The sequence below is a fragment of the Raphanus sativus genome, chromosome 6, assembly GCF_000801105.2.
Source record: "Raphanus sativus cultivar WK10039 chromosome 6, ASM80110v3, whole genome shotgun sequence".
Classification (NCBI taxonomy): domain Eukaryota; kingdom Viridiplantae; phylum Streptophyta; class Magnoliopsida; order Brassicales; family Brassicaceae; genus Raphanus; species Raphanus sativus.
Genome location: NC_079516.1, coordinates 4,476,625 through 4,489,505, shown reverse-complemented (window position 1 = coordinate 4,489,505; position 12,881 = coordinate 4,476,625). Strand labels below are relative to the sequence as shown.

The following is a 12,881-nucleotide window of genomic DNA, read 5'->3' as shown; positions in this document are numbered from 1 at the left end:
CTGCATTGGTGGAGACAGTCACATACTCTCCTTTGTCCTTGTAAGATGGCTTATGTTGGAACAACTGATGTATGGATGATGCAGCTTTGATCTTACTTATAGTTTTCCCCCATTCAAAGAATCAGTTGACAGATTCGTTTCTGCAGTGGTTGGAGATTTGTTCTAACCTCGTCGGCTAACGGCTTGCCGTTTGATGATAGAGTCTTAGAAGATGTCAGATTCTTTTCTGCATTGGTGGTGGGGCAGCTACAAACTTTCCCTTGTCCTTAGAAGATGGCTTATGATGGACCGACTGAGGCATGAATGATGTAGCTTTGGTCATACATATAGTTTCTCTTCATTCGAAGAACTAATTGACAGGTTCATTTTTGCAATGGTTGAAGATTTTTTCAAGACCTGGTAGCTGACTTTGTTGATACACAGTCTTAGACCAAGCCTAATGAAACGTTCGTTTCAAGTCCCCAAAAATTTTGAAAATAATTATATGATCATAAACCCTCAAATTTGTTAAAAAAAAAGTAAAAGTTTGACCTCCAAATTATTGAATTCTTTTTTAAGTCGTCTACAACTCCCAAAATCTCATGACCTTTTGATACAAAAGGTATACACCGGATTGAAACCGGATTTGACCCGTTAGTGTATGTTGTATGAGTTGTATTTGTTTGATTTTTTTCTTGAGTCATGATTCTATGATTGTCTCAAAGATATTTCCGGTTTGGTGTATAAAAGACAATCGTGTAGTCTGCTTCCCCATCACTGTCAGCCTCGTGGACTCTTGTATAGACAACTTCAAAACCGAACAAGAGGTCGTTGATGATTACTGTGAAGATCTTGAGTTGGTTCGTCCGAGAAGTAGTATAGACTGATTAAACCCCCACAGTATAAGATTCATAACCTCAAAGGTTTAATTACAATAATATCATAAGATAATATTAACAGAGATCATATAATCATCATATATACTATTGGTATTTTTCTAATGTGGCACGTTAAGAGATCATATCATTACAAAGATAGCTCGTCTGATTAAACAATCGATCTAGATAAGTTGTCGGGTTACCAGTTGTTTATTTATTAAACTAGGCCTATATTAGATTCTGAAAAAGACAGATGCTTAAAGAATAAATTGAGGAAAAAGAAACGGATAAGAACACGTCGGACAGGTCAGAGAATCAGAGATGGTCTTATCCAAAACTAAAATCCAAGTCATCATCACGTGGAACCAATCCATATAAATACTCTCTCTTACATCAAAACACATTCTCATCATCACAACAACAACAAACCAAACAACAAAAGATTCGAACTTTGATCAAACAAAGAAGAAACAGAATGTTGGCAATATTTCAGAAAGCGTTTGCTCACCCACCGGAGGAGCTCAACAGCCCGGCGTCTCATTTCTCCGGCAAAACCCCAAAACTTCCCGGAGATACTCTCTCCGACTTCCTCTCCCTCCACAAGGACACCGCTTTCTCCATGAACTTTGGAGACTCTGCCGTCTTAGCTTACTCCCGCCCTAACAATTCTCTTCGCCAGAGGTATATATATATACTCAAAAAGTATCATTTTACATTTTTAAAACAGATTAAAAAGATTATTAAATTTCATTTATGTTTTTAAGGAATACATTTTCCTAACCAAAGTTTTTTTAAAATGAATAAACTACTGAAAAGAATAATGTATTTTGGTATTAATATTAAGTTCAAAATATATATAACTGAAATTATTAATGTAACAATAAAATAGTAAACGTACACACATTCTTACAACTTGTGTTTCAGGTTGTTCTGTGGGATAGACGGAGTGTACTGTATGTTTCTTGGGAGGTTAAGCAATCTCTGCACGTTGAACCGACAGTACGGGCTCACGGGGAAGAACACGAACGAGGCCATCTAGAAGCTTACAGAACACTACGTGATCGTGGTCCTTACCCTGCAGATCAAGTCCTTAGAGGTTTAGAAGGAAGCTACGCCTTTGTCGTCTACGATACTCAAACCTCCTCTGTTTTCTCAGCTTTGAGCTCTGATGGAGGAGAGAGTCTTTACTGGGGAATCTCCGAGGATGACGGGTCTGTTTTGATGTCTGATGATGTGAAGATTATTAAGCAAGGATGTGCCAAGTCATTTGCTCCTTTCCCTACTGGTAAGTGCAAAAAGACACAAGAAACAAGATTTGAGAGAGAGAGAGGTGAGATGTGGAGTGTTTGATGTTTGTGTAATTTTTGTTTGCAGGGTGTATGTTTCACAGTGAGACGGGGCTTAAGAGCTTTGAGCATCCGAAGAACAAGATGAAGGCGATGCAGAGGATTGACAGTGAAGGTGTGATATGTGGAGCTAACTTCAAAGTGGATGCTTGTAGTAAGGTCAATGCCATTCCTAGGAGAGGAAGTGAAGCTAACTGGGCTCTCGCTAATTCAAGTTAATCTCTTCTTTTTTTATTCAGTTGTTGAGTTGGTTCTTTTGTCTTTGTTGCATTTTATTTTTTACCTACTTCTTTTGTGTAAATAGCATCTTTAGTGTTACATCAATGAAGAAGCAAAAGCACTTTATATTGCAAATAAAACAGTACACAATTTTGATGCATAAGAGGGAGAGATGAAAAACTAGAGACAAAAATGTGAACTTAGGGGAAGTTTATGACTTGATCGAACTTTTATCATTCATTCATCCTTCCACATGTCTACAAACTCATCAGGCTCCAATGGGTTAGAGAGTTCATGCATCTTTCTTCTCGTTTTTGCCTTTATTTTCTTTGCAAATTTCCCAGCTTTATTTCTTTTCTCCAATGCTCGGATCTGACAGTCACAGAACAAAAGAAATTAGTATTGACTTTCATATGATTAAAATGTGGCGAGAGAAGCCTATAGTACCTGGTTTGGAGATACGTAGAATGGGTTCTCGTAAAGAGTTGGACCTCCAAAGCTTCCTCCAAAGATCTTAATCGGATTTAAACAGAACCTTGGACCAACCTGTCAACAAAATTATATTTCAATCAAAAACAATTAATCAAAATCATGAGTGTTCTTGTTAGTTATAGTTATATAGTCATACCTCGACAAGAGTCATTTTATCAAGACCACCTCTTGCAACCTTGTCTGCCTCGTTATGAGGTACCGATATCTACAATGTGACAACAAATGACATTCACTAGCTAATTCAAGGTAAAAAAAAAAAAAAAGGAAATGATCTCTGAGATGCTAATAATGGTTAACCAACCTGGTAGTTACGGAACCATATGTGGTCATCAACAATTGAGAAAGCAAACACATGGTCATGGTACGGTTTAGACTTTCTATGTTCCTTGGGGATTCCAAAAACCTGCAAGAGATGGGAAACAAAATGAATTTAGAAACAGAAAGTCCAACGGTATAAGGGAATGACCTGACCTGTGTTAACATCTCTTTCAAAAGCTTCCAGTGTACATCTTTATCAAAATTGGAAGAGAAGGTCAAGAGAGGGCGTGACCCTTTCAGATGGTTTCCAGTGAGTTTCAGCTCCTCCATTGTGTGAACTTCACCCATACACACAGAATCAACGAAACACAAAGTCAGATATAAAGCTAAAACCAATCTCGTCTTGTAACAAATGTACGAGGAGGGGATGGAGAAGTTACCAGCATTAACCAAGAACTTAACAGAGGGACCACTAGGAGACTTAACCATCCACATGTAAAAGATCTTTATGCTTCCTACACTGAACCCAACAACAAAAAGATATTGACTTTACAGTTTACTAAGCCCATAGAAGTGATAAAGATTGAAACTTTACCTCAAAGAACAAGCACGAATAAGAGCCCTTAAGCTCAACAAGCTCATTAAGAGTGGCGCCTTTACTGCTCTTAGCTTCAACCTTACTATCCTTCTTACAGTGAGGGAGAAGCGACACAATGTTCAACATCAGGTGCCGATATCTGAAACTGATCCGTCGGGAGCAAGTAACGAGAACCTTCTCTTTGTTCCTGAACCCTGACGCAGACGCTGCTTTAGGTTCCTCAGCATCTTCGTTCTTGTCTTTCCAACCCGACAGAGTCCTTTTAGGTCTCTCCGGAGCAGAGTCGTCCTTCTTCGCCGGCGCCGCCGCTTCTGTCTCGCTGTGCTTTCTTTTCTTCCCCATTTTGTTTTTTTTGTTTTGTTTTTTGTTTTTTGTTTTTTTGCGTAAAACAGCAGCTAAATTCTGTTTAGGGTTTTAGGACAGAAGTCAAACCTACGGGACAAGCTGCTTGAGCTTGTTTTGGCGAGTCAAAACGACAGCGTTTCGATGTTATACGATGGGCCTAAAGCTAAACAAGATATGGGCAAGTAAAAGGCTAACAAAGAGTACATTTAGTAGTAGATACCCCTTCCCTACCCTATTTTGATTCTTTTAAAGTTCTTTTTTTTTTTTTTTTTTTGAATTATACAGAGGTATCCTGGCCCCACCGAAGTGGTCCAGACTAGTCACGTGTTGCCACATGTCGGTCCTCTGTCCCTGGCGATGCCGAAATGTTAATTCCCCAGTGGCCGGGATTCGAACCCAGGTGGCGGAACTCACAGCTGTGAACCCTTTACCAACTGAGCTAGGAGCTCCGGTTAACGAATGGGATAATGAATACAACAATAAACCTGAATATCCGATTTGTACAGTAAATGACTAAATGTTGTTAATTTACTAAACCAACACAACAACCTGCTGTAAAACTGTTTAGGGTTAACTTTTTATAGTGACTAGCCCCACCGCTTGCGCGGCCCCAAATCCAGGAAATCCCTCCCCTCCGGCTTGGACCTACGGATTAATGTATATTCCGCTTGCCCCTACTCGTATGGGGAAACCCCTCCGGCTTGGACCTACGGTTGGTATACACCGCTTGCCCCTACTCGTATGAAGAAGGATTTATTTGGAGAGGCATAGTACCACCCTGCTGTCTCCGAGAATCGAACTGGCGACCTCGGACAGGCATGTGTGAGAAGATTCGCTGGTAACCACTAGGCCACCAACGCTTCTCGATTCTTTTAAAGTTCAAATATATGGGCATGCAGCTTCCTGATTATTTTGATCTTTTTTTCCCTTCAAGGTAGCTAAAGGTTGATAGAGTGGACAAAATATCAGTAAATTTTGATTCGATTCGGTTTTCGTTCGATTCGAATCGAAAAATTCTAATATCCTTAATTGTATGAAGCAAAAATTCGAATCGAAAAATTCTTAATATTTTTCAATAAATTTCTTTGTTTGGACAGATTTATGAAGTTTCAAAAAAATAAATGCTAAAATGCAATATCCGACAAATACCAATATCTTAGAACATATATCCGATCTGATCAGTTATATGCATACATATATTTGAAGATTTATATATATATAAGTTATATAATATAAGTTTTTTAGTATTTTTATTTACTAAATTTATAAAAGTAAATAAAATTTTATTTTTGCAATAAAAAATTATTATTTTATATTAATTTGTATTTTTTATTTTATTTTTATTTTTAATTTAATTTTCTCTTTGATTTATTTTTATGGATCAAATCAGATATCCAATCAAAAATCTAAAATTTTATGGATATATGGGATGCCGAATATCTGAATGGTGACGGATCGAATCGGATATTTAACTATTCGGAAAAACGAATGGGATAATGAATACAACAATAAACCTGAATATCCGATTTGTACAGTAAATGACTAAATGTTGTTAATTTACTAAACCAACACAACAACCTGCTGTTCACTGCATTAGCTGGGAGTGTTCAGAAATAACTTGGACAATAACCCAACAAAGATAGATGGTCAATAGTACTTCCTGATTGCAATTATATAGTCATGCACGCATAATGATGGTCTTGATTTACTTATCAGTTAATCTCTCTATTTTATACTCATGAGTATCAGTTTATTTTTTATTTTATTTCAAAATAAGTGTCATTTTATATTTTCATATAAATTTATACATTAAGTTTATTTTATTATCTTTTTGAACAACCAATATACTTTTTTATTTAAATCATTCTCATTTAATTAATCATTCATTAAATATAAATATATTAATTTATTATATAATTTTCTTAACTTCCTTGAAAATTGTCAACATGACATTTATAATAAAACAGAAGAAGTATTAATTTAAACATTAATCCTTCAGTTTTCACACAAATTAAAAAAAAATTGTCTATCATTAACACAATAACAAAAATTTTGGTTTTTTTTCTAAAGTTTTGGTTTCTTTTATGATTTGTTTTGCTTCTCTTTCTCTTGTTCTCAAGTAAAAAGTATGCATTAGTTTGTAAAAAGGTTTTTTTGATGAATAAAATTTAACATTCATTCAAAAAAAAAAAAAAAAAAATAACAAAAATTCTCTCTCAAATTAATACATCAAAAAGCGAAGTCAAAATTAAAATATCATTTAAAATTTGTATTGAAAAATAATATTTATTTTTTGTTAATAAAAATCATTATCTTAAAATGAATTGTGAAACGAATGAAGTATTACGTATAATCGAGATCTTTTAAACATATTGAATTTTTTTTTTGATATTTCTTTGAATTGATTTATAAAAGTATTTGCTTTCAAACTCTCATGCGGATAAGTTCTAAATAGAGATTATGAAAGTTTAAAACAAAGATGTACTCTTCCATTTCAAAATAAGTATTATTCTACAATTGCATATGACTTTATACATTAAATCTATTTTTACTTTTTGAACCACCAATATATTTTTATTTTATTTTTTTGTCATCACCAATATATTTTTATTTAAATCATTCTCATTTAATTAATCATGCATTAAATAAGGATATATTAGTCTATTCTATAATTTTCTTAATTTCTGTGAAAATTGTCAACGTGACACTTATAATGAAGCGGAAGAAGTATCAATTTAAATATTAATCCTTCAGTTTTCACACAATTTTTTTTTAAATGTCTATTATTAACACAACAACAAAAATTCTCTCTCCAATTAATACATCAAAAAGCGAAGTCAAAATTAAAATATCGGTTACAAATTCGTATAGAAAAGTATTTTTTTGAATAAAATTATTATCTTAAATGACTTGTGAAACGAATGAAGTATTACACATAATCGATTTCTTCTAATATTGAACTTTTTTTATTTTGATATTTCTTTGAATTGATTTATAAAAAATGTTTTCTTTAAACTCGCATGCGGCAAAGTTCTAAATAGAGATCATGAAAGTTTGAAACAAAGATGTACCACTCCAACCAAGCTAGGTTATTGGGTGGAAATAATATTTGACTGAATCTATATCAGAATTCCTCGTAAAATTTTTCGTTAGTTTTTTGAGATAGTTACAATGCTGTCACTATTATATTTGTGCATAACATAATTAATCAACATTAACCAAAAAATAATAAGCAATTCATCTATTGGATGTTTTGTTTTTCCCATGAGTAATACCATTCTGTATATATATATATATATATATTATCAATAACCATTAATATCATTTACATTTGTAGTATCAATAATTATGTTTATAAAATAAATAAATAAATATACCAACTTTTAATAACTATTTTTTAAATTTATGGATAAAAATATTCGTATCATCTGGTTAATAGATAGTATTTTAGTATATTTAGTAATTTAGAAATTAAACACAATTATTAGAGTGAATATGACAGTTTAATAATCATTTGAATATATAGGCGATGTCTAATAGAGTATGAGTAATGTTTTTAAAGCCGATCTGAATATTGAACCAGATGATTTTCTGGATCACTGCGTTATTGGATCGACCGCAGGTGAACAACAAATTAATAAATAGATTAATTTAGTATATAAAATATATATTAGCTATGAAAACAAATACATGGAAACTAGAGTTAAGTATTTTACTATGTTTTAAACATAAAATATATATATTCAATCAGTGGTTCAACCCGTAACCGAGTTTTAGTGATTTTTGCGGGTTCTATTGGGTTTTTAAATATATATTTTTTACAAACCTCAAACCAGATTTATCTTGGTTCATCGGATTTATCGTTTTAACCGCGGATTTGGATTGTGTTTCAAAACACTGAATATGAGACTTTGATATTTGGGTCAATTCCTAATAAAAAATTTGGATACGAATATATTCTTGACTAATTATGATAGTTGACTACCAAAAAAATATAATATATTGCAAACTTTGGAAATATAGTTTAAAAATAATTTCTAAAATGCATATGGCACAAGTGTATAGTTATACAACTTGACATAATATAGTTACAAAATTATATTAAATTAAATAAATATTAATAAAAATAATTGCAGATACAAATATAAAATTAAATTTCTTTAAAAATAAAAAAATATACCACCTCTCGGGGCGGGTCAAAATATAGTTTTGGTTTAAATCCACATAATAATATGTAAGTTTATATACATACACAAGCAAGTATATAAATGTAAATGAATGTACTAAACGACATGAAGTTGTTGACAAAAAAAAATGACATGAAATTAATCTGTCCAGAATTTCTTTAAAATGTAGGAGCATATATTACTTTAAGTGTTGTATATTTTTATGTAAGAATTTCATCTTCACAAATTTTATCTCTTTTTAATTAGATATTTTATTTTGCGTTAGATGCGGATTACTACCTGATAGGTATATTGACAAAATATTTAAATAGATATGTTCTTTTTGTGGGGATATATATATATATATATATATATATTATATCTTATGTTTAAGTCAAGTAAAAGATTATTTCAACGCAACGATATTACAGATTTTACAATGGTAGAACACACTGCACACAATGTTGCTTTCATTAATTTAACAAACTACGATTGAATTGCCGCTGATTGATGAATCTTATGCGAAGCTTTTGGTGTTCCTATTATTACTGAAGATGTATCAATGTACTAATCTTTCTGTTTCTAAATGTTATATACTCCCTCTGTTTTTTAAAGATACATATTCTAGACTTTTCACATATATTAAGAAATCACATTAAAAATGCATTGATTTTTGTGAATAACAATTTTTCATAATCTTTAACTAACCAATAAAAATCCAATAAACACAATTAATTTTCTTGAAGTTAACAAATTTTCATTAAATAATACATTAAAAAGGTAAAAATGTATCTTTTTTAAAACAATTTTTTTTCTAGAACAGTATATTTTAGATTTTTCACACATATTAATAAAATATATTAAAATTTATTTATATATGCATAATTTTCTGTGATTATTTCTTTCCATAATCTTAAGCCAGTGAAAATCTAATAAGTGCAATTAAGTTTTTTTAAGTTTGTATATAAAACATATTAATTTATTTATATATGCATAATTTTTTGTGATTTTTTTTCCATAATCTTAAACCAATAATCTTAAGCCAATGAGAATCTAATAAGTTTAATTAAGTTTTTTGAAGTTTGTAGTAAGTTAATAAAACATACATCGAAAACGTATAAAATAATATTTTTTTCTAAAACATGTAACTTTATGATACGAAGGAAGTATCATTTATTAAAACAACCACGTTAAATGTATTTGGATTTTTACCTTTTTTTTGATAATCGAAGACTTGGAAGCCATGTAGAGCATTTTTAATGGGATAAGTAGGAGAGGATATAGCGTAGATGTGATAATGGGAGAATATAGTTTAAGTGGATAAATTAATAAAATAATGTAAAAGGTGAAGTTTAGTAATAATTAGTAGTGGGATAAGTGAGAGGATATAGAACTTGTATCTTAATAATTATCACGCAGAAGATATAGAAATTATGTCACGTCACTCTAATAATCTCGCCAAAACGCTTCTGATCACTGTTTCAATTTTTTCCTTTTATTATAATATTCTAAGATGCGTTGAAATTCACCGATAAAGATGCTCTAAATACTCCAGTGACCACGCGCGCTCATATGAGTATTTCCGCAAACAATAATATTCTCGCTGCTGTAATCTAAGTATATCTTTTATTTGTTGGTCAAACAATAGTATATCCACATTCCATACTGGAAAAGAAAATGTGTGTTTCCCAGATTTAGTACCATAAATAAATCATAATACTAAATAGTTTTAAATTTCCACTTTATAAGGGTAATATATAATAGATTGTCTTTTCAATAGATCGTTAACATCTCATTATTATATTTCTCTTTAAAAATGGCCTTTCAACCTTCCCACCGAATGAAGGAAACGGCGTGTGCCAAGAACAAAGAACCGGAGCCTGGATGTTATAGTAACATTTTTGCTGTTTGGTTTCGTTCTTCAAGATGGCGGCAAGCTTCAAAGTGGTAAAGCCTGGTTTACTTACGTCAAACGATAAAAGGGCTTTGTTTATTATTAAAGTATTTGATTAATCTTATGTCTTATTTGTAGCAAACGCCATATCCGGAGTCTCCAATGTTCTGTCAAAATTCATCGGGGACGAAGAGAGTGTATGGCTAAGCATTCCCGGTCCGATATGGCTAAGCTCCTTAATAACGATCTCTTACCGGAAGCACTTCCTAAGGTATGTAATCCAGTACTAATATTTCACTTGATTATATTTAGGATCGGCTCTGACTTTTAGTCACCATTTAAATATTCTTATCTGATCCATATATTGATGATCACTCGTTGTCTTATCTGACAATTAATTTTTCCATGATAATTAAATCTGACAATTAAATTTTCCATGATAATTAAATTGAAACCATAGGCGAAGCAATTCTATGAGGATGAGAAAAGGTTATCAGCTTACAATCAGGTCGAGTACTTCTGCACATCCATATTGCAGAATTTTTCTCCTTTAGATCGTCACAGGTTAGTTGTTCTTGTTCCATATGACTTGTAACACACGGTACCATTTTAAAAGTTGAATGGTTCCATAACCCTAATCACTTATGTTTCTCTCTCTAGCGATATTCATCTATTACCAGAAGAAACTAAAGAAGCAATGGCCGGACTGATATTTGCCGCATCAAGAATCGGAGAGCTTAAGGAGCTTCAAATCATAAGGAGCTTGTTTGTTGAAAGATTTGGGCTTGAGTTTGACAAAGATTGTGTATATTTGCGTCCAGGACACTTGGTGAGTTCGGAGATAGTGAAGATTCTAGAGACGAAGACGCCGAGAGATGCATTTAGTCCAGAGAACCTATTTGAAATTTCCAAAAACTACCAAACCAATACTACTTGGGTGGATTCAATAACTAAGGATTCAGCTTCACGTAATAATCTTGGCATTGCCAGTTCTGATATGGCGAAAAAAGAGAAACCAAAAACGAGTGTTAGCGGAAAGACAGTTGGGGAGAAGAATTCAAAGTTTCTGGATTCTGATATTGCGGAAAAAGAGAAACCAAAAACGGGTGTTTGGGGAATTTTTACGAAGAAGAACTAAAAGTTTCTGGATTCTGATATTGAAGGTTTTCAGGGAAGAGATCAGTCATTGTGTATGAGGAAGAAGTTTGATTTTGATTCTAGTATGGGTTTGATGTTTTTATTAAGATTCTTTTTTTTGTTCAATTTAAGAAAACAAGAATTATCTCTTCATTTTACAATGTTATCTATAATTATAATTTTATACTAGAATTTGATCCGCACCCCCGCACTGGTATTTGATTTAACTTGTGTTCAATGTAAATTCATAAATCGCTATTTTATAAAAAAATCATATGTATATTTTTTTATGTTTTGTAATTTACGTATATAGTAGATTATATTATTTTATGATATAGATGTTTGATAATAATTTATTTTATTTGTACATAATATTATATTAAAATATTTATAACCTCATGCAATTTGATGTAATTGTTTTATTCATATATTAATTTGTTGTTTTTTGTTAATTTATTTTAAAATGAAACAACATACTAAATTTTTTAATTTTTACGTTAGTTTTCTATGAATTATTATTAATTTTATGATATTTTTTTAAAAAAGAATTGAAATTTTGAAATTTTTTTATATACTAAACCTAAATAAGATAATACTATATTTAAAATTGTTTTATATAATATATACTATATATTCCAGTTTGTGTTTTTATTTTCACCACAAAGAAACAACAACTATTGTAATTAATTAATTTAAATTGATTTTAATGTAGTAGTAGAATTTGTAAATAAAAGAAACACAAAAAGGAAATAATTAATTTATTGTAAATGCAATGGCTAAACATATAAATAAAAGAAATTAATTAATCAGCTATATCCCTGTTTCCAAATAGTTTTCATTTTTTCAGTTATTCATGTTTTCAAACAGTACTAGATCTTGACCCGCCCGACCGGGCAGATATTTATTTTATATTTTAATTTTTCTTTTAATATTAAATGATATATTTATAATATTTAAATATAAATTTTAGATTGAAAATTAATTTTTGCACTTATAATAAAAATTAAAATTAAAATTTTAATAAAATATTCTGATATAAATTTTAAATTTCCCTATTAAAATAATATTGAAGTGGGTTATAATTTTTTATAATTCAAAAATCTTAGCATCCCTCAAAAACAAAGAGAAAAAATTATAAATACATAAAATATATAATCATATTTGGAACTATAATTTATATTAAAATAAATTGAATTTAAATTTTAAATTTCTTAATTAAAATAATATAGAAATGGGTCATAATTGTTGCTATGTTTTTGTTTATTTCTAGAACTTGACCGTGACCGTATAAATATTTTCTTTCACTTAAATTTTTTCTTTGTACTAATGTTATACTATATATATTTGTAAATTAAAATGTATTACATAATTTTTAATATAACATTTTAAAAATAACAATTTTATTTATTACTTTAAAATAATTATATTTTGTGATTTAATCGTCTATTATATTACAGTGTATCATATAAACAAATCTTATATTTACTAACTGGACTTATATATGGAAGCATTACGCTAATAATATATTAAAAGTATTTTATATTTATTTATATGTTATATAAATTGATT

At 30.6% G+C, this 12,881-nt stretch overlaps 1 protein-coding gene and 2 pseudogenes across 2 annotated transcripts; 2 read left to right on the top strand and 1 right to left on the bottom strand.

The window, feature by feature from the left end:
- The first annotated feature begins 1,253 nt into the window (after positions 1–1,253).
- On the top strand, positions 1,254–2,585 carry LOC108806662 (stem-specific protein TSJT1-like; annotated as a pseudogene). Its single transcript, XR_001942582.2, has 3 exons — positions 1,254–1,538; positions 1,782–2,142; positions 2,232–2,585. The product of XR_001942582.2 is annotated as a stem-specific protein TSJT1-like (transcript).
- LOC108806661 (ribosome biogenesis protein BRX1 homolog 1-like) lies at positions 2,533–4,164 on the bottom strand (annotated as a pseudogene).
- A 5,935-nt stretch (positions 4,165–10,099) lies between these two features.
- Positions 10,100–11,368, top strand: LOC108807648 (uncharacterized). The gene is made up of 4 exons (XM_018579913.2): positions 10,100–10,228; positions 10,314–10,446; positions 10,636–10,739; positions 10,836–11,368. The coding sequence occupies exons 1-4, from the start codon at positions 10,122–10,124 to the stop codon at positions 11,311–11,313; spliced, it is 822 nt and encodes a 273-aa protein (XP_018435415.2). The 5' UTR covers positions 10,100–10,121; the 3' UTR covers positions 11,314–11,368.
- The last annotated feature ends 1,513 nt before the right edge of the window (positions 11,369–12,881 follow it).

Coding starts and splice junctions, on each gene's coding strand:
- LOC108807648 (XM_018579913.2), top strand. CDS start 10,122: ATGAAGGAAACGGCGTGTGCCAAGAACAAAGAACCGGAGCCTGGATGT. Junction 10,447..10,635: donor TACCGGAAGCACTTCCTAAG/GTATGTAATCCA, acceptor TTGAAACCATAG/GCGAAGCAATTCTATGAGGA. Junction 10,740..10,835: donor TCTCCTTTAGATCGTCACAG/GTTAGTTGTTCT, acceptor TTCTCTCTCTAG/CGATATTCATCTATTACCAG.